Below are 21,687 nucleotides of genomic sequence, written 5' to 3' on the forward strand. Positions count from 1 at the left end.
GTAGATTGGTGAGGCATGATTTCCCTTTATAGAAATCACGTTGAATCTTCCCCAATAAATCATGTTAATCTATGCATCTGATAATTCTGTTCTTTACTATAGTTTCAACTAGTTTGCCCAATACTGAAGTTAGGCTTACTGGCCTGTAATTGCCTGGATTGCCTTTGGAGTCTTTTTTAAAAATTGGTTATGTCACATTAGCTATCCTCCAGTCATCTGGTAGAGAAATGGATTTAAATGATAGGTTACATACCACAGTTAGTAGTTCTGCAATTTCACATTTGAGTTCCTTTAGAACTCTTGGGTGAATACCATCTATTTTAACCACTTCAACTTCATCCACTATAGGAGGGGGAAAAATTTCAAATAACTAATTATGTTGCAGTATAGCAGAGTTAGTAAGGGAATCTTACACTTTAAATGTTTGATTTCTTATCCTTAATGAAATTGGAAAATTATATAGCCAGTGTTATTCAGAAGGTCAGATTAGATGATCACAGTGGTCCTTTCTGGCTTGGAATCTATGAATGATTCATTGTGCCATTTTTTACACTGAGAGCAACCTTTGCTTCAAAATTTGCTTCCCTCATACCCCTCTTAGAAGCCAATGAACAGCTCCAATCTACAGATGGTGTACACCTAGAGATCCAATACATGAAGGTGATCTGGGCAGAGCACATCACAAATGTGCAGAAGGTTAAATGCATAGATTAGATAATTATTTCTTTTTCACTGTAAGAGCTTTGCCTTCTTCTCTCACTGATTAAATAGCAGAAAGCTGTTAAGTCTGTATCCACATTTCTGACTTGGAGCTCTGGGGGCGGGGGAGAAAGTTACAGACCTAACAAACTGACTACACTTACCACACAGCTAACAATATGGCCATTTTACACATGCTGCTGTGAATTAAATAATATGAACTGCATTGTGCCCAAACACAAAAGGAAAATGCACAAGAAAATTTCTGCCCATATCTGCTTTTGGGCAGAACTTTGCTTGTAACTGGTACCAGAAAGCCAATAGTCTCCCCCAAACAGTGCAAACATGCCTCCTGGTTGTGTCACTGGGCATATTCCATCATTTTGGAGGCTGTGTGTGCTCTAGTTAGCTGGGCTGACCCAATAGGGAAAGGAATGCATGCTACACCCCTTAAAAGGGAGGCAGAGCTGCTGTTGAAGCATGCACTCCCAGACCCATGAGTTCCTGCTGTTTGAATCCCCCAAAAGTGTTGTTATTTACTGGCTCTTCTGTTATGCTCATTGTTGCAGCATCTGAACATGTAACACACAGTATTGAATACAGCCTCACAATACCCTGTGAAGCAGGGAAATTATGTGGATTGTAGTTTAAAGTCTGGCCATTTAGTACCACATGCTGTTATTGCACAGGGTACATTTTCAAAGTTATTTGTAGTTGTGCATTAGAATAAAGCATCATTGCCATGTGAAAGAGAATGAATCAATGGTCTGGATACATGCAGTGCCTTGGGGATGGTGGTTGGGCAGGATATATCCTATAATTTAAGAAACTCCCATAAATTAACAGAATTGTTGATATCCGATGGGGGAATATATAAAGTGCAAAATATTTTCTTTCCCTTGGTTAAGAAGGTAAATATTCACTAATAATAGGTGAAGTGAAGTAGGATTGTACCACAATGCAAAGCCATTCCCACTGGACATGTCACTTTCTCCACCGTCACCATGTGAAGTTCCTTTGTCTGCCTCTCAGCACTGTGTACTGCCCTAGAAATGGTCAAATGCAATTTTAAAAAGTACATTTTTTGCAAAGCTACACTGTGGCTAGATAAGATTGCATGCTGGAAGTTTGCTTTGAAAGGGATAACTGTTAATAAAAATAAATTAATAGATAAAGTAAATCAAGTCATGAGGGTTGAAATATTTTCTATATCAGAGACTTGTAGAAGAGATAGCATTTGATATAATTTCTAAGTATGTTTTGTTATTAAGTGAATAAATAAATACAATTTTAAAGGCCTCATTTTTCATTTTATGTTCCTTTATTTCTGCTGAAGCAGCATGGATTAGATCCTGGGCAGTAAGTAAAGCTCCTAGTCAAGCAGACAAGTATTTTTGCCCCAGAAGTAGTGAGTATTTTATTCCCTTCAGTGGTAGCAGCTAGGATAGTGCTTCAGTCCCTGCCAGCATCAACCCGTATTGCAAAAAGTACACGAAACTGGGAGAGTCACTTTAGTCTTTCCCACACTTGCCATTTCACAGCCCAGAAGCGTGGGCTTTTTTTCATGACAGCAGCCGTGTCTGTTCAAGTGTGATTAACACTGACTTGCCAAATCTCTCCCTGGGCCATTTGGGACTTGCACGCGTCCACGCTCCTTGTTTACACTGATGCGCCTTCACGCGTAGCCTTTTTGTTTATCTGACTAGCAAAGGAAAGGGAGGGGGTGGACTCCTAAATAGTCATTAGCCGGGGACTATAAAAGCCCCACAGCCTCGGGCTAGCGGGAGAACTGATCTACTTCAGGATCATCATCGGCAAAGCAGCACCACTCCCTCGTCCGAATCCCGTGCTGCAGCGGCGGAGCATGGAGAGCGCACACATCTGCTGCGGCCCTCCACTTCACGGGTTTAGCTCCCGGGGATGTTCCAAAGGACAACACGGGTATCCGCACTTCCTCCAGCCCAGCGCACGCACCGCGCCTTCCTTCCGACAGATCAATTGCACTTGTGATCACACGCCTGGTTTCCCCATGTCTCTTTCACCCATCGGGCTGTGGAAACTGAGCAGCCAGTCTAGGGTTAGGTGAGTGTTCATCTCTATTTAACAGGCTGTTTCCTTGATTCCGCAGGGCCGGGGAATTCTGGAGACCTTGGATCCCCGCCCAAAGCGATGCAGAGAGACAGCTGAGAAGAAATCAAAGCGTGGTAAGTGTCTCAAATCTGCCAATAATACTGCCCTGGCAGGGAGATGGAGAAGACCAAGCAGGTTTTCTTCCATCTGACACGTTCAGGATACCGTGCAGGTCTGTGACTAAACAATAATAATAATTAATAAAAAAATTAAAGCCCAAAAGCAACAAACTATCAATCTCCCAAACAAGATCTATTTGGAAAATAATCTGTGCAGCAGTAGTGAAGGGCATTTCTGAGGTTAAATGGCAATGTGTAGTTTAATAAACCAAGAATACTGAATACTGCTGTAAATTAACCTGTACTGTTTGCCATGTTATATTTAACAGAGGAGGAGTAAATTTTGTCTCCTCTTTTTTTAATCCTAGCTGTATAGTCCATATGGGATGTCAGAAGCCTCAAGAAAACTTACCCAATATACACATCCAGTTAGGTAAGTTCCTATTCAAGGAGTAACAGGCTCTTTAGTGACCCTGGTGATAATTAATTTTACAGCTGTCATGCTTCTGAGGCAGACTTTATGGCCTTTAGTCTCCACCCATAGCACCAAATGTATTTGTGGTTGTATGTACATTAGATGGTCTGAAACCAGTTGAGCAAAGAGTACAGCAACCTTTTCCAGAAATGTGCTGTGCGTTATAGCCCCTGTCTAGCAAAGCACTTAAGTACCTGCTTACTTTTAAACAGTGTTAGTAGTCCTATTGATATCCGTGAAAGTACTCATATGTTTAAAGGTATGCAGGTGCTTAAGTGCTTTGCTGGATTGTGGCCTACCAAAATAAATGTTAAAAACTATCATATCAATGATACCTTGCATTTATAAAGCTGCTATTATTCCAGAGGATCTAAAGGCATTTTACACTTTTCAAACAGAACTCTCCTCACCCATCCCTGAGGTGAAACTTGACAGCTGTTTGATAGCACACACCACTAACCGCTCAGGTCAGGAAGTAAAGAAGATTACTATAGCTGAAACTGTAGAGGATCTATCTGTTGCATGTAATGAGAGCTAGTCATTATGGTATCCAGGTAATTTAAGAAGGCAGAATGTAATTACACAAATTAGTATTTGAGGTAGGACATAAAGTGCTCACAAATTTAGGCCCTGATTCTGTACACACTTGAGTAATTGTATTGACTTCAGTGGGACTACTTACATGCAAACGTGTGAGAGAGTCTCTTCAGAATTGTGGCTTTACACACTAAAAGTGAACAGGAAATGTGATACGGACTACTTGAGTGAAAAAGATATGATGTTCAGAAGATGTAGCCTACTATAATTTGTTATTTACAACTGACTTAGAAAGTATTTTTGAATAAGTAAATAAACCTCCTCTTAATTTGTTTCTGTTATGGATGATATGTAACCAGTGTTTATGAATCATTGCACAGGGAAATATATTAAATGGTGCTGGTGACAAAGTGGTTAGTGTCCATTTATCTTTAGAAACTTACATTTCATTTTTTTGCTTTTTAAATTCACCTCCCATTTTTGCTTGCAATTTGTTGTGATTAGTTGATAGTGTAAATTATATTAGTTGGCTGTCCCTGCCAATAAAGTAGGAAAAAAGTCTAATTGTCGTCACTGGTGTTTATAATCAGTGGGCACAATATGGGAGATCAGTTTGAAAAACTAGACCCACCGGACAAGAGTTGCATGTAGTCCACAAGTGGGAAGAAAATATAGATTTTAGTTTCATCCTGAGAAGTTACTCTTGCTCTGAATGCTTTCTTTCAACACCGTTTTACTGTAAATGTGTATAAACCTTGTTATATTGTTAAAAATGAAAAACAGTCCACATACTGTACATACATAATGATGCACTGTAAACAATATAGCATACACAAAGCAAACCAGTATAGCTCTCAACTGACATTTGGATTATATTATTCCCTTTTCTCCATCTTTGAAAACACATGTTATATACTCTGGTGTAGATCAGGATCTCTGTAGTCACTGAAGTCACACAAGCGTACCTGGTATGAAAGGCAATTCAGACCTCGTGATTTTTTTTTTCTTTTAGATTAAAACTATTGAGTTCTGTGGTAAAACCCATGGGCCTGATTCTCTTCTTACATCAGATTTACACCTTTGTAACACCCTAACTTCAGTAAAGTTGATCCTGATTTACACGGGTGTGAGAGGAGGATATGGCCCTTAGTAACAAAGCAATGCACATAATTTATGTTAATCTTAAATAGTCTTTGGACCATATTGTAGAACTTCAGTTAATTGGGTAGCATGGAGGCTGAGTTACAAAAGTGGATCTCAGGATTCAGGTTAGTTTTTGATTCTACATTTTGTGTGGTAGTAGATTTGAGGCTTCTATTAGATCTGTATTTTTGACAAATTTTAAATTTCAAAATATCTATCAGATATTCAGATAAAAGAGAAACTTTTATAGTGCTGACTTAGCAAGTGATAGTTGTGTAGGTTGGGGGGAAGAGTTGGTGTCTGTTAGAAACACAGAAGACTTTTCTGTCCTCGGAGGCTGACAGACAAGAAACACAAAGGATAATATCTAACAATAATAAATACACAAAACATTGTATATTTATTTCAGACTATTTTGGCCCAAGTCAAGGTGCTATGATTACTTATATCAAGAAGCTGAAGCACTTCTGAAAAACTTCCCAGTTCAAGCCACAATTTCCTTTTATGAAGACTCAGATAGTGAAGATGACAATGTTGAACTGGAACAAGATTCAGGAATAGAATCTGATTGCTAACTATATGGAGTGCTAATGCCACCTCTAAAACTTTCTAATTTAAACTTGATGTAAAAATGTATCATAGTATTTTAAAGATAATTTATTTGAATGTAAGTTATTGGTAATAAAAAATTGAAATATTTTGTAAATGTTATAGTATTTTTGTCTTTATCTTTTCTAGTCTAAGGATTGTTTTTGCTTTTAAGGGAGAAAAGGTACAAATTTGAACTTCTTAAAACAGCCGAATAATGTATTATATATTATACGTTGTAGTCCATAACTGACACATTCCCAAATTGCAATTTTAAAATAAGTTGCCTGATTATTCCTTCCTTTACACTAATTTTATGATGATGTGACTCTATTGACTTTACCAGTGTAAAAATGGTGCAACAGTATGGAAAAACAGGCCCAGTACAGTGGCTACACAATGAAAGTTTTCTTTATAGTTTTGGTGGAGCATATCAAGTAATTAATCTGGAACAAGTATTCTTAGATCATACATTCACTGATTAAATGAAGTTGCATACATGTGCATGGAAACAAGCAGTTTAGAAAAGGGACAAACAACATGACTTTTTCAGTGTAAACATTAGGAACCAAATTCTGCTGTCAGTCACACCCATGAAACTGGGGACAGAATTTAGGCTTGAGAACTGAATCATGCTCTCAGCTACATGGGCTCATATTGCTGGATATAAAAGGGGTGGCCAACCTGAGCCTGAGAAAGAGCCAGAAGTTACCGATGTACATTGCCAAAGAGCCACAGTAATACATCAGCAGCCCCCCATCAGCTCTTCCCCTCTCAGCGCCTCCTGCCTATCGGCAGCCCAGCTGATCAGCGCCTCCTCCTCCCAATCAGCTGTTTCATGGCATGCAGGAGGCTCTGGGTAGGAGCATGGGCATGACAGGCTCAGGGGAGGGGGCGGGAAGGGGTGGAGTGGGGAAAGGTCCTATGGCAGAGCCAGCGGTTGAGCAGTGAGCACCCCCTGGCACTTGGAAAGTTGGCACCTATAGCTCCAGCCCCGGAGTTGGTGCCTATACAAGGAGCTGCATTTTAACTTCTAAAGAGCCACATGTGGTTCCGGAGCCACAGGTTGGCCACCCCTAGGATATAGTATAAAAATAGTTACTGATGATGCATGTAAACCAGATGACAGCAAGAACTAAGGAGAAAAATTGTGCTCTGACTAATGGGGTTCCATTGCTACAGCTACAAGTAGAATTTGGCCTGACATACAGTAATAAATGCCTGCAAATGTGGAGACAGCTGTAAATTAATATAATTTATAGCCAAATAATCATTTGGGGTCCAAGTCTGCTACCCACACTCATGAGTAGTAGTACTGTGCTCAGTCAGTGTTCCCCCTGAAATTACTCAGAGTAAGGTACAACACAGTGCAATGACAGCAGAATCAGACACTTGATTAAAATGTTTTTTTTACAACCAGTCCATTCTCTCCATTTCAAAACCTTCAACATGTGACCTGGCTGTGACTACCTGAATTTGCAAGAGAGCTTGAAACAATAAATATGAGATCTGAACTACCCTGTTGAGTTCAGTGTGTGCTAATTCAGATGTCAATGATGATACTTTATACCTCAACATTAACAGCTGTACCGTTCTTCTAAGCATGAAAGAAAGGAGTATTCTATAAGAGAAGATTGCATAGATCTTCCTGACTGACTGCTCATGTTGGTGCTGAAGTTGGGTGTGATTGGTTTAATTTTCTTTCTTTCAAGAGTTTGGGAAACTGTCCAGCCTATTAGCAGGCACACTGTCCTTTCTATGTTTTATACTGTACCTCAAGGTCACTTGAAAAGTTACAATGCTTAATTGTGGACCTTAAATTTGATTCGGGGCAGAATGTCTTTGCATCATGCTCAGGTTTTCTCTCTCTTCCAGATCAACGCAAATAGCTCTTTTCTTCTACCTCTTCAAGGGCATATAAGCTTAACTTTCTCGTGACATTTTAATAATAATAACAACAATATTTTACACTTATAGGGCACTTCCAATCTGAGAATTTCAAGCACTTTACAGACAGTAACGCATTAAACCTCAAAATACTCTGTGGAGACCATATCCCTGGCCCACTCCAGTGAGGGGTGGCAGGCATTCCAGTCAGACGTCCAAGCGAGCTTGGCCACTTTTAGCCGATTCCCGCGGCTGTGTTACGAGAGCCGGGGCCATCTGACTCAGTGGTGTCCCGACAAAAAAAGTAACCCGCGGAAAGGCCCAATGCCAGGGTGAAAGGCGCATCAAGGCACAATCCAATGGGGGGGGAGGGCAACGCAGCAACCGCAGCAGGGTGGAACGTGGAAGTTGTTTTGCCCCACGTCACAGCCCGGCGGCGGCGGGGGAGGGGAAGGTCTCGCGGGGTGGGGGCGGGACGCAGCACGTCAGCACCGGCCCCTCTCTGCGGCCGGTTGGCGGCTTTGTTTTGCGCGGCTCCGGAAGGAGGCGGAGTCGCTCCCCCGGCTGCTGGGCGGGCTCCGCCCCCCGCGCCTGCGCAGTCCCGTCGCGGCCCGGCCGAGCGCGGAAGCGGCGCGGGGGGTGAGGGCGGCCGGGGGGCCGCGGAGCGGGATGCTGAACGTCCCAGCGCAGGCCTTCCCCGCGTCCGGCTCCCAGCAGCGGGCGGCGGCGGCGGGGGGGCGCAGCAAGGTACGGGGCCGGGCTGGCAGGGGGGGCTGGCCTCGTCTTTCCCGGCGGTGGCGGGGCGCTGCCTGCAGGGGGCGTTGCGCAGACCCGGCTGCGGAGCCTGGGCAGCGCCGCCGGAGCCGTGTGTCGCTCGGCTCTGCCCGGGGCCGGTGAAGCGCCGCGGGGGCCTCACAGCAGCCGGGCAGGGAGCAGCCAAGCGGCGCCGGGGCGCTGTGTGTGCCCTCGAGCCGGGCCCGGAGTAGTGGGCAGGCGGGGGCTGCCCCCGCTCTCCCCGGGGGCCTGGGCTGCCGCCCTGCCTCGTGTTTGGAACCAGCTGTGTCCTCCCATCGGGGCCCTGGGGATCGGGCACCTCTCGCCTGGTCACCCGCTTCACTTCTGTAGAGTGGGGGAAGCCTGCGGGGTGCGGATCAGTTCCTCTAAATGCGAAACGCCAGAGCTGTCGTGCAGCGTTACTGTCAGGGGCTGGCAAGAACAGCTCACGCATTTCCAAAAGGAAAGTAGAAAGAAAAGGAGGACTTGTGGCACCTTAGAGACTAACCAATTTATTTGAGCAGAAGCTCTGGTGAGCTACAGCTCACTTCATCGGATGCATTCAGTGGAAAATACAGTGGGAATGCATCCGATGAAGTGAGCTGTAGCTCACCAGAGCTTCTGCTCAAATAAATTGGTTAGTCTCTAAGGTGCCACAAGTCCTACTTTTCTTTTTGCGAATACAGACTAACACGGCTGCTACTCTGAAACCTGACAGAAGGAAAGTGGCAGTTATGGATGTGCAGCAGGGAAAACCTCTGCTTAATGAAATGTGGTATAATTGGTCTATGGGACTCATTGCCACAAGATATCAATTCCATGAGTATAGCAGGATTTGGCATCTTATACATAATGAAGATAGTCCACGATTACTCTGTTGTATTTTTAATAATTTTATAAGGTTAAAGGGTTTATGTCCTTGCGTTTCAGGGCTGAAGCTAAGGAGGACACTTGCCCTATGGGCTGACTATTTTATAATTGCCCATGTGAAGGTTCTTGCACTTTCCTTTGAAGCATCTGGTACTGGTGACTGTCAGAGTGCAGGACTAGATAGATTGCCAGTCTGATGGCAATTCCAGTGTAAACCATAACCTATATGTATTATTTTTTGTTAGTTTTATGTATTAAATCTAAACTTACATGTAGTATTTGTCAAGGTATATGCTATAAAATTATCTTCTGGGATTTCCTGATTTAATTTTTTTACTTTAATGTTGCATTAATGCTTTTTTTCTTCTTTAATTTTATGTAATTTGCAAGTATTGGTGGAACCATTGTGCTGGATGCTGTACAAACATTTGAGAACACGCATTCACTGTCCTTAGGAGCTTATGCTTGCTTGTTGCATTTTTGTTTCAAGTTTGTTACACTCTAATAATAGCAAAGGGGTAGGAAAGACATGGGTGGTAGCGATAAGACCAGATAGCTACATAGGTTAGGTATCTGCACAGCCTTATGGTTCCAGATAACTCATATTTCTCTTTAGAGAAAGAAGACCCTTACCAGTTCCTTGTTAGATTTTCTAGGTTATCTCAGTATTTATAAAGTATAACTCTTCCGCTGATGTTAACAGCACATTTTGCAGCTCAAACTCTACATGAGGATGTTTATATCCAGTAAAGCTCTTCTGTTTAGGTTCCTAAATAAGTTGGGCCTGGCTTTCAAAAGCCCTGAGGACACTTGACTCCTGTTGGCTTCAATAGGAGCAGGGTGTGCGCAGCGTTTTTAAAATAAGGCTCAATTTATTTAGGAGCCTAACTTATAGGCATCTGCTGTGTGAAAATTTTGACCGTGTCAAATTTTAAATTCTGATTCCTTATGCAATATTCTCCAGTCCTCTCTTTTTCTCCATCTTCTCTTCTGTACCTTAACATGCTTTTTCACCTCTTTTGCCATATGTAGGGCTTGAAAATTAGATCAGTGGTTTAAACCTGCTAGGCACAGATTAGTATTAAAGGTGTTAAAGATCAATGCCCAGGTGAGATACCATCTGCACCTCCAACTTTTGGGAAAGGGAAGGTCCTGCTAGGATGATGTCCCTGGATCTTTTGGCTTTCTTTTTAGTCAGTCAATGACCAGTAAACTTGGAGATGTTTTCTCTGGGTGCTTGAATAGAGGAGGAATAGGTGTATCTATCTCTTCTTGAGCCTCTTAGCTGCTATGCAGTTTGGTGGAGATTCTTCTGTCTGATTGATGTGAAGTGTGTGTTTGTAATACTCTCTCTCCCTAAACTGTATTCTTGACTCCCTTCTTTCTGTGAATAGCTCTATTTCTTTTGCTATTCATGGACTTCCCAGCCAGCAGCAGAATGAAACTGGTGTGACTCTTCACTACTGCAGTGAAGATTTGGTGTTTGAAGTCCAGTTTGTTGTGGACAAATATCTTTCCAGTGGGTGCTCATGTTGGCAGTTGAAGGGCAAGGAGAGAGTGGAGAATGCCACTTGCCTTGAGTGAGTAGGTAGCTGTCCTAAGTAGTTTCTCTTTGGTCCATGGTGTTCCCCATAGCAGCAAAGAAAACAAACGAGTGTCTTCACTCTATCCATACCCTCTTTGTAAAACAAAACAAAGTAGTCTTTTGAATGTGCACTTTTCCAATAAAAGTTATTACCTCACCAACTTTGTCTCACTTTTCCTTTAGCATTTTACAATGTTAGCATACATTTTACTTTTTAGGTCCCTTTGAAACCAGGCAGAAGTCTTATGGATTGGATTCGACTAACTAAAAGTGGAAAAGACTTAACTGGACTGAAAGGACGATTAATTGAAGTGACTGAAGAAGAGCTTGCAAAACACAGTAAAAAAGATGATTGCTGGATATGTATAAGAGGTGGGTTATTCATACAAAAAATACATATAAACAGTGTGACAGTATGTGTGTAATTTCTTCTCATTCATAAGGTGGTAGTTTGGACATTGTTTTACAACTTAGGCCAAATCCACTTTTGGCATAAGTGGATATAGTTCTGTTTAAGTTAAAAGTTGAATTGTTTAAGCCAGGAGTGAAATCTGATTTTCAGTGCACAAATTACAGGGATACCCATTTACCTTATTTCCTCTTCTGCCCACTAACACCATTATAGATTTTTCCCCTTTTTAAGACATTAAAAAGGGGCCTTCAAAACAAGAACTGCAGCCAGGGTAAATTCCCACGTTGTCAACTGTGACTTGCAAATTGGGAACCCTGGAAGTTGTTTCTTACGGAGCTAATGCATGTTGTGTAGCTGAGCTTCTTGGAAGAGGTGTGCAGCTTGAACAGTAGAATCAGAATGCTTTGTGCTTATGAAACTATAAAGCCTCCCTGGCTCTTGACGGGGTGTGTTCAGGTACTCCCTTGCTATAACTTTTTAGTGAGATTTGGTGTGTGCTTGTTTTCAACTCAGCCATTGTGTTGAGGTGAGACCATGTCCCTTCCAAGGTCAGTCTATGCTAGCTAGTCCCTGTTGGAGTGTTTGTCACTATACTTTTGCATACCCCACTTGGTGGGTGTTCCATATGGAAAACTTTTTCTCCACTCTCGCTTCCCTCTAAAGCACGCACAGAGCTGAGCATATTTTAGACCGGTCATATATTTGTATATTAAAATGACAGAATGCAGTTTCTTAAATGGGATCAAACTAAAACCAATATGAAACAGCAAGATCAATATAAAAAAGTTGGCAAAAGTATGAAAGTCAAAATGCTGACATGCAGACTATCTTTACCCTGTCAGAGTTCAAAAAACACCAACAGATGAAGGAGCATTAGTAATTTTATTATTTATTTATTAATTTATTAATTAATATTATTGTCTTAGAATATCATGTAAGTTTAAAAAAAATTAAAGGGAGAAGTAAGCATGTGTGTAAGCACATTCGTATCCTTAGGTCTTCACTTTAATAATGCAAATTACAGTTGTTTACATTTAGCTGTAGCAGATGTCTGTGGCAACGATTTTTTTTTTTAAATGACTTCTACTGAATCTGAGATCAAACATTCCAGTAAAAGCACCCCATCTTTCTTTGTAGTAATTAAAATAAATGTATTGTGAAAACCAAAGCTCTTGGTATAAGCAGTGTTCTTCTGGATATTTGGTTGCTCGTATGCAGCTCAGTGGTTAGCTGAGAATAACATATTGAGCATGTAGCTGTTTGTATTTCTTTTCCTAACCATTTTTCTCCAAAAATGGCAAAGCATATGTTTGCAGACAGTTTATGAAGATTGAGGTCTATAAAGAATGACTAAACTCATCTAACATAAGTATGATCTGGGGCAGCAGAGCCTTCATAGAAATAGAAATGGGCTAGGAGAGGTTGGAATTGTCCTGGGGTAAAGCACTACTTCCTTGAGAAGAGGAGAAAAAGTGCTTTGTCACAATATCGACTTTTTTGACTCTTTAAGGAGTAGCTTTGATATACTCTGAATGGAGTTTATGCCATTCAGAAGTTTACTGCCACATGCTTGATCTTGGACATACTTGCAAAAGTATAGTCAAAAGAGAGCTTGACTACCACGGTATCTTTTGCATCTCAATCTTCTTCCAGAAGATCCCCTTCCTGTAGTCAATCCAAAACACAACTGCAAAATCTTTCTTTCCTGCTGTTCTGACAGTCTCTCCCCATTCTGGCTTCCCTTCTCCCAAAACATTCTTTAAGGTTCTCATTTTTACAGAACTCAATCACACTGCTTCTGCATACACCTCTGCCTTTATTTCCTCCTACAATCCCACCCATTCTTTATGCTCTAAGGCTTTTTTTTAACTAAGCATCTCCCTTGGCATTTTTCAGACTCTCTCCTCATCCCCAAGCCTAAATACTCTAAGAAACTTTTAAACACCCTTACTGCTTGAAACACTCAGGCTATATTGTCCTGTTTTGTATCAAATGTACTTTTGATAATAAATTCCTCCAGGAATGGTCTTATTACAGTAGAACTTCAGAGTTACGGACACCTTGGGAATGGAGGTTGTTTGTAACTCTGAAGTGTTCCGTAAATCTGAAGAAGAGGTATGAACTTCGGCCACAGGTGGGGAGGGAGGATGTTGGGGCTGCAGCCGCAGGGTGGGGGGCATCGGGGCTTCTGACCCGCAGGGTGGTGGGGCTCCGGGCTGAGGGATCAGGGTTTCTGCTCCGCGGGAGCACTAGGGCTCAGGACTTCAGACCTGGGGGGAGTGCTGAGGCTTGGGGCTTCAGCCCTGCAGCTCCATTCCCAGTTTCAGCCTCACTGATGATGCTGCAGCTCATGGCTTCAGCCCCACAGGGGGCTGCTGAGGTTCGGGGCTTCAGCCTCCCTGCTCTGTTTCAGCCTTGGGGGGGGCACCAGGGCTCCCCATGGCTCTGCTTCCGGTTTCAGCGGGCGATGCTGGGGCTCAGGGCTTTAGCTACAGGGGGAGCGCTGGGATTGAAACCAGGCCCCCGTGTAGCTAAAGCCCTGAGCCCCAGCGCCCCCCATGGGGCTGAAGCCAGGAACGGAGCTGCGGGGCTGAAGCGCTGAGCCCCAGTGCTCCCCACAGTGCTTCCGAGGGTCAGAAGCCCAAAGGCCTCCCGCTCCCAGTGGCTGAAGCCCTGAGCTTCCGAGGCAGTACATATTTGCTGGGTTGGTGGTTTGGTTTTGTTTGTCTCCACTGCTGCCTGATTGATTACTTCCAGGTCCACGTGGCTAAGGCTGCGATTTAGTGCAGAATCTGGTCGGACAGATATGAGATTGAATGGGGGGGGGGGGTCAGACTGGGGGCTGAGCGGTGGCTTTGTGAGTCTGTCAAACTGAATGTAGCAGCAGCATAAGAATGGCCATACTGGGTCAGACCAAAGGTCCATCCAGCCAGTATCCTGTCTACCGACAGTGGCCAATGCCAGGTGCCCTAGAGGGAGTGAATCTAACAGGTAATGATCAAGTGATCTCTCTCCTGCCATCCATCTCCACCCTCTGACAAACAGAGGCTAGGGACACCATTCCTTACCCATCCTGGCTAATAGCCATTAATGGACTTAACCTCCATGAATTTATCCAGTTCTCTTTTAAACCCTGTTATAGTCCTAGCCTTCCCAACCTCCTCAGGCAAGGAGTTCCACAGGTTGACTGTGTGCTGAGTGAAGAAGAACTTCCTTTTATTTGTTTTAAACCTGCTGCTCATTAATTTCATTTGGTGCCCCCTAGTTTTTATATTATGGGAACAAGTAAATAACTTTTCCTTATTCACTTTCTCCACACCACTCATGGTTTTATTTACCTCTATCATATCTCCTTAGTCTCCTCTTGTTCAAGCTGAAAAGTCCAAGTCTCTTTAATCTCCCCTCATATGGGACCCATTCCAAAACCCGAATCATTTTAGTTGCCCTTTTCTGAACCTTTTCCGATGCCAGTATATCTTTTTTGAGATGAGATGTAAGCAGTATTCAAGATGGGGGCGTACCTTGGATTTATATAAGGGCAATAAGATATTCTCCGTCTTATTATCTATCCCTTTTTTAATGATTCCTAACATCCCGTTTGGTTTTTTGACTGCCGCTGCACACTGCGTGGACGTCTTCAGAGAACTATCCATGATAACTCCAAGATCTTTCTCCTGATTAGTTGTAGCTAAATCAGCCCCGGTCATATTGTATGTATAGTTGGGGTTATTTTTTCCAATGTGCATTCCTTTACATTTATCCACATTAAATTTCATTTGCCATTTTGTTGCCCAATCACTTAGTTTTGTGAGATCTTTTTGAAGTTCTTCACAGTTTGCTTTGGTCATAACTATCTTGAGCAGTTTAGTATCATCTGCAAACTTTACCACCTCACTGTTTACCCCTTTCTCATTTATGAATAAGTTGAATAGTATTGGTCCTAGGACTGGTTAAATAGTAAACTTTTAACCACACAGCTAGTTACCCCTCTCCATTCTGAAAGTTTACCATTTATTCCTACCCTTTGTTCCCTGTCTTTTAACCAGTTCTCAATCCATGAAAGGATCTTCCCTCTCATCCCATGACAACTTAATTTACATGAGAGCTATTGGTGAGGGACCTTGTCAAAGGCTTTCTGGAAATCTAAGTACACTATGTCCACTGGATCCCCCTTGTCCACATGTGTGTTGACCCCCTCAAAGAACTATAATAGATTAGTGAGACATGATCTCCCTTTACAGAAACCATGTTGACTTTTGTGCAACAATTTATGTTCTATGTGTCAGACAAATTTATTCTTTACTATTGTTGCAACTAATCTGCCTGGTACTGAGGTTAGACTTACCGGTCTGTAATTGCCAGGATCACCTCTAGAGCCCTTCTTAAATATTGGTTTCAGAGTAACAGCTGTGTTAGTCTGTATCCGCAAAAAGAACAGAAGTACTTGTGGCACCTTAGAGACTGTTACATTAGCTATCTTCCAGTCATTGGGTACAGTAGCTGATTTGAAGGACAGGTTACAAGCCATAGTTAATAGTTCCGCAATTTCACATTTGAGTTCTTTCAGAACTCTTGGGTGAATGCCATCTGGTCCCTGTGACTTGTTACTGTTAACAATAGCTCACCTTACCTGATTACTCCCGTTACAGTGTGTATGGTAACACCCATTGTTTCATGTTCTCTGTGTATATAAATCTCCCCACTGTATTTTCCACTGAATGCATCCGATGAAGTGAGCTGTAGCTCATGAAAGCTTATGCTCAAATAAATTTGTTAGTCTCTAAGGTGTCACAAGTCCTCCTTTTCTGGTTACTGTTAAGTTTCTCAATTAATTCCAAAACCTCCTCTAGTGACTCTTCAGTCTGTGACAATTCCTCAGATTTGTCACTTACAAAAGATGGCTCAGGTTTGAGAATCTCCCTAACATCCTCAGCTGTGAAGACTGAAGCAAAGAATTCATTTAGTTTCTCTGTGATGACGTTATCGTCTTTAAGTGCTCCTTTTGCATCTAGCTCATAATAATAATGTCCTAATAATCTGGGTTTTCACTGACTAAATGTCCTCCTCATATGCAGTATTCACTACTGCACACTAGATGGTGTAGTTAGCAAATCCAGCAGAAAAATCATCTTTTATAATCTTGCAAATATCAAGGTATATGTTCTGCATTTTCATTGTTCACCCATTTAACTTATATCAGTTTTCTTAATCTTATTGAAGTTACAATTTTATCAAACTATCCACAGGCAGCGTTCTGTTTTTCTATATATATTTTAGGCAAGAAGCATCCACAGTCTGCAGACTTCTGGACATATTGTCACTGAAATTGATAGTAAAAACAAAGCAAAGTATAAAATACTAAACACTGTGAATAGTAATATGGTTGGTACTCGAGGGAGGGAGCTTTTTTCCCCCCTTGACATACACTGATTTGCACACAGCAGAAGAAATGTAATTTAAGTTAGGAACCAGTAATATGGGCATGTATACTTAATACTTCATAATATTTTGCTTTTATATATAGCAACTGTGGGAGAAGTAAAGAAAGAAGCCAGTTTAGAGAGAATCTCTTATTGGTGGGTGGGGAGATATTTTAAAACAGGGGTTCTCAAACTGGGGGTTGGGACCCCTCAGAAGATCACGAGGTTATTACATGGGGGGTCGCGAGCTATCAGCCTCCACCCCAAACCCCGCTTTGCCTCCAGCATTTATAATGGTGTTCTATTTAAAACTCTTTTTTATATATTTATGTGGGGGGGGGGAAGGGGAGGTCTCACACTCAGGTTTGCTATGTGAAACGGGTCACCAGTACAAAAGTTTTTGAGAACCACTGATTTAAAAGAAGAAATCCTTTAAAATGGACAGGATGTCATATTGCTGAGGGCATGAAGAAGGTCAGTTTGTTTTGGTTTTTTTAAGCTTAGAAAAGTTAAATTCTGAGTAAAGGCATCTTCCTAGCATTCTTCTAAGCTAGGCATATTTCTGGCACAGAACAAATTTAGTCACTTTAAAATCAGTCATCTGTTGTATCTTGATTTTAAAATTTAGGCTTTAATCCTGCCAAGACTTGAGCAGTTGACTAACCTTAAACATGAAAGTAGACCCATTGATTTCACTTGGACAACTCATGCTTAAGTCTTTGCAGGACTGGGATTTTAGGCTGCTTGATATTACTTCATTTAATTAAACAAAATAGCTGTTGTATGACATGTAGGGATATGGAATTTTCTAGTCTGCTTCATTTTAACGTTTTTCTCCTTGTTTATTTTTGCATTACTGAGGATTGACGTATAGTGCAGTATTATTTCATAATATTTTTTATGCCAAGATCTCTCTCTGCTGTTTCCCATGACTGAAGAGCATTGAAATACTAACTTATTTGGAGAAAGCAAATTTTAATTTTAAAGTACACATTTTTAATTAGCGAATTCTTTGCTATGATTTATATCTCCATTCTTTGATGCAGGGCTTGTTTATAATGTCACTTCATATATGGAGTATCACCCTGGTGGTGAGGATGAGCTAATGCGAGCGGCAGGAACAGATGGCACAGATCTCTTTGATCAGGTAAGAATACTGTAACACTTTGTTACAAGGTGTTCTGAAAACTGCACATTTTTTGAGTTTCTTAATGCATTCGGTGCATGGGGAGGGGGAAAAAGTTATTAAAACATGTGCAGGACTTAGGTTCCAATACAGTAAAGCCTGACCATTTTTCCATTTCCACTTTGGTGTTTTAGACTATAGAGTTTGAGTATTTCTCATAGCTAAAGCTCTGAAGAACTAATGAAAATTAAAAATCCTTAGTTTCTCAAATCCTTTTGTATCAGGAAACTTGCTATTTATCTGGTTTGTAGATCTGACTAATTGTGTTCCCACTTTTTCCACTGCATTTAACTTCTTGTCCTTGATTTCAAAGCCCTAGTAATCTTCTATCATGTTTTGCCCTATTTCCTCTTCTCCACCCACTGTGTTGGTTTTGATGCACTGTTTGTCCCATTGTCCCACAAAGGTTTCCATGCCTTTTTTTTGTACTGCTCCTTATCATGGAAACTGTCCCAATTCTGGTCTGATAAATCACTGCCTTTTCTTCATTCATAGGACTACTTAAGATTAACTAAAAAGAAAAGGAGTACTTGTGGCACCTTAGAGACTAACCAATTTATTAGAGCATAAGCTTTCGTGAGCTACAGCTCACTTCCTCAGATGCATATCGTGGAAACTGCAGCAGGCTTTATATATACACAGAGAATATGAAACAATACCTCCTCCCACCCCACTGTCCTGCTGGTAATAGCTTATCTAAAGTGATCATCAGGTGGGCCATTTCCAGCACAAATCCAGGTTTTGAGAAATTTTTTTGAGAAAACCTGGATTTGTGCTGGAAATGGCCCACCTGATGATCACTTTAGATAAGCTATTACCAGCAGGACAGTGGGGTGGGAGGAGGTATTGTTTCATATTCTCTGTGTATATATAAAGCCTGCTGCAGTTTCCACGATATGCATCTGAGGAAGTGAGCTGTAGCTCACGAAAGCTTATGCTCTAATAAATTGGTTAGTCTCTAAGGTGCCACAAGTACTCCTTTTCTTTTTGCGAATACAGACTAACATGGCTGTTACTCTGAAACTTAAGATTAACTGCTTCTCTGATGCCCACAACAGTTGAGTTGAATAACCTTGTAATTCAGCTATGATAGTGTATATGTACCTAAACTGTATGATCTTATTGTTCTTCTTCTTTTCTGTTCTTTGTTACTCTTACACATCACCTCTAAACTAGTTTTAGCTCTCTGGGGTGGGGGCAATATTTCCTATTTGTCCTTTAAAATACCTAGCACACTGACTTGGGTCATGTAAACATAATAAAAATTTATAGTAAATAACTATTCAAAGAATCCAAGAGTAACTTTAAAGACTGTTGAATCCAAATACTTGCACAGCATGAAATATAGTGTACAAATTACCGTATCTCCCATTTTCCAAGGGTCCAGGAAAGAAAGATGACCAGTTGTCTTCCAGTACAAAAGACAATGAAGCAAAATGGACATTTAAAAAAATCAAACTCTGATTAAAGGTCCTTAGATATGTACTAATACCTTTGTAGCCCTGATGTTCCTGCCTGTGTTGATGAATGTAGCACAGGGGTGGGCAAACACTTTGGTTTGAGGGCCACATCTGAGTATGGAAATCGTATGGCGGCCCATGAATGCTCATGAAATTGGGGTTGGGGAGTGGGAGGGGGCTCCAACTGGGGGTGCAGGCTCTGGGGTGGGGCTAGGAATGAGGAGTTGAGGGTGTGGGAGGGGGCTCCAGGCTGGGGCAGGGGGTTGGGGGGTGTGTGTGTGTGTGAGGGCTCTGGCTGGGGGTGCGGGCTCTGGGGTGTGGTGGGATAAGGGGCTAGGGGTGCAGAAGGTTGCTCCGGGCTGGGACTGAGGGGTTTGAAGGGTGGGAGGGGGATATGGGCTGGGGCAGGAGGTCAGGGGTTCAGGCTCCGGGCGGCACTTACCTCGAAGTTCCCAGAAGCAGCGGCATGTCCACCCTCCGGCTCCTATGCGGAGGCACGGCCAGGTTCCCAGCCAATGGGAGCTGCAGGGGCAGCACTTGGGGCAGGGGCAGCTTGCGGAGCCCCCTGGCTACCCCTATACATAGGAGCTGGAGTGGGGACATGCCGCTGCTTCTGGGAGCTGCGCAGAGCCAGGACATGCATGGAGCAGGGCAAGCCCCAGACCCCACTCCTCGGCAGGAGCTTGAGTGCAGGATTAAAACATCTGATGGACTGGATGTGGCCCGTGGGCCATAGTTTGGCCGCCATGATGTAACATCTCAAAATTTAACAAGTGTGTTTTGAGTCACCAAAATAAAAACTGACCTTCATTTTCTCACCGTATAGTTTCTCACATGCAGTCAAAATTATAAATATTCTTAAGCGTATGAAAACTACTCTTTTCCTCCATGCAGGTTCATCGTTGGGTTAATTATGAATCCATGTTGAAGGAATGCCTTGTTGGAAGAATGGCACTCAAACCTGTTGCTGCTACTACAGGTATATTTTATAAAATGGAATATTTTAAAATCAAATACATTCAAAATTAGATTATTTGAAAGTCTTGGGACACCTGAAATGCTCGGGTGGTTTGAGAGTTGTCCCTCTGAAGTGAGGGAGAATATTTAGTTACCCATTTCAGACTTTCCCAAAACCATCTGGCTAAAGATGGAGCTATATTATAAACATAAATTTCTATACCTTGTATCCCTCTGTTTAGCTCCAGTTTGTCAGTCACTGGGAAGCAGGCAGTTCAGACAGGTCATCTTCTCTTTTTATCACAAGATGCTACTTTTGATTTCCCCACATCCTGCGCCAGCTCTGCTGGGTTGCTCCCTTTGCATAATCTAGAGCAATTTGTAAAGCATCAACTCATTTTCATGTGGTATTTCCATTAGATAATGTTTAAAACCCAAAGTGTCAATTATGGGATCACACTTCCTAACATGTACTTTGTATTTTATTAAGCAGGTTGAATAAGCTAACTACTCAGGTGGTAATGCACAAGAAAATGTGTTTCCCTACTTGTGCTTTTTTGAGTTAATTCAAGCTTTGAGGCTTGTTTGGTCTTTATATGGAAAAACATATTGGAGATACTACTATTTGTTCTGCTTAAAAAATGCTTGCTTTACAGAAATCCAAAACTGATCATTGCTGGATCACTGGATGAGATAAATAAGTTGTCTTAAAAAGTGCTGGTGTGGATTCACAGAGGCTTCAAAGTCAGTTATATTCCTTTTGCCTTCTAGTAATGATCAAGTGGCTAGTAATAGCCCCCACCCCAAAAAATATTGCTGAGCAGCAGGCACTGTTTTTGAGTAGTAAATATGAGAAAAGTGGTATGGAAACAATGACAGAGTTAATATGTAAAACTGATTTTTTTGGTGACTAATTTTTAAGTGGCATTTAATTTACACTTTAAGCAATGAATCTCTCACTTCTAGCTCCTAGTAAGGAATGCTAACAGGCATTGTAATGAGGATGTGATGAGTCCTTACTAGACCTTACTTAAGTTATATCTGTAGGGCCATATTGTTTAACTGATTGTGCTTTATATCTGCACTTACGGAGGAGAAAGCAGGAGACTGTGTTTCAGTGTTGTATGTAGCTAATTCCACTGTATAATTGTGTACTTAAATGCTGGAATATATGAATGAACCAAAAAAACCCAAAACAAAACCAACTTCCAAGCTAATGGAGTTGAGCTGTGACAGATGAGTTGCTGCCACTTACGTGAATAATCTTTCCAGAAGTACCACTTACATTAATAACCTTTTCAGAAGTACATTGACATAATTAAAAATAAACCAACCTCAGTGGAATCTATTGAATCAATTACAATCTAAACTTCCCTGCAGTGGGAGGGATGCAGCTGGAACTGACAAGAGTTTCAGCCAGTCAGTGGGTGATATACAAACTTTGTTCATCAACTGCATGATAGGTGGCTGTGTTAAACAGCTGTGGCCACTCATCTGTTTGCTCC

At 41.8% G+C, this 21,687-nt stretch overlaps 2 protein-coding genes across 6 annotated transcripts in view; both read left to right on the forward strand.

Annotated features, from left to right (window-relative positions):
- Positions 1-2,389: 2,389 nt before the first annotated feature.
- On the forward strand, positions 2,390-5,804 carry RIPPLY2 (ripply transcriptional repressor 2). The gene is made up of 4 exons (XM_073335138.2): positions 2,390-2,640; positions 2,828-2,903; positions 3,257-3,321; positions 5,453-5,804. The coding sequence occupies exons 1-4, from the start codon at positions 2,564-2,566 to the stop codon at positions 5,616-5,618; spliced, it is 384 nt and encodes a 127-aa protein (XP_073191239.1). The 5' UTR covers positions 2,390-2,563; the 3' UTR covers positions 5,619-5,804.
- A 2,313-nt stretch (positions 5,805-8,117) lies between these two features.
- Positions 8,118-21,687, forward strand: part of CYB5R4 (cytochrome b5 reductase 4) — an 82,741-nt gene continuing 69,171 nt past the window's right edge. For all 5 annotated transcript variants that reach the window (XR_012157984.2, XM_073336568.2, XM_073336569.2 and 2 more), the window contains exons 1-4: positions 8,118-8,265; positions 10,966-11,119; positions 17,626-17,726; positions 20,120-20,204. Coding sequence is in view for 4 of the 5 variants with exons in the window: in XM_073336568.2 (XP_073192669.2) it covers positions 8,188-8,265; positions 10,966-11,119; positions 17,626-17,726; positions 20,120-20,204 (418 nt within the window). In the remaining variant the exon portion in view is untranslated. The remainder of the gene's footprint in view (positions 8,266-10,965; positions 11,120-17,625; positions 17,727-20,119; positions 20,205-21,687) is intronic.

Source organism: Lepidochelys kempii, chromosome 3 (genome assembly GCF_965140285.1).
Source record: "Lepidochelys kempii isolate rLepKem1 chromosome 3, rLepKem1.hap1, whole genome shotgun sequence".
Lineage (NCBI taxonomy): Eukaryota > Metazoa > Chordata > Testudines > Cheloniidae > Lepidochelys > Lepidochelys kempii.

Coding starts and splice junctions, on each gene's coding strand:
- RIPPLY2 (XM_073335138.2), top strand. CDS start 2,564: ATGGAGAGCGCACACATCTGCTGCGGCCCTCCACTTCACGGGTTTAGC. Junction 2,904..3,256: donor TGAGAAGAAATCAAAGCGTG/GTAAGTGTCTCA, acceptor TTTTAATCCTAG/CTGTATAGTCCATATGGGAT. Junction 3,322..5,452: donor CAATATACACATCCAGTTAG/GTAAGTTCCTAT, acceptor TATTTATTTCAG/ACTATTTTGGCCCAAGTCAA.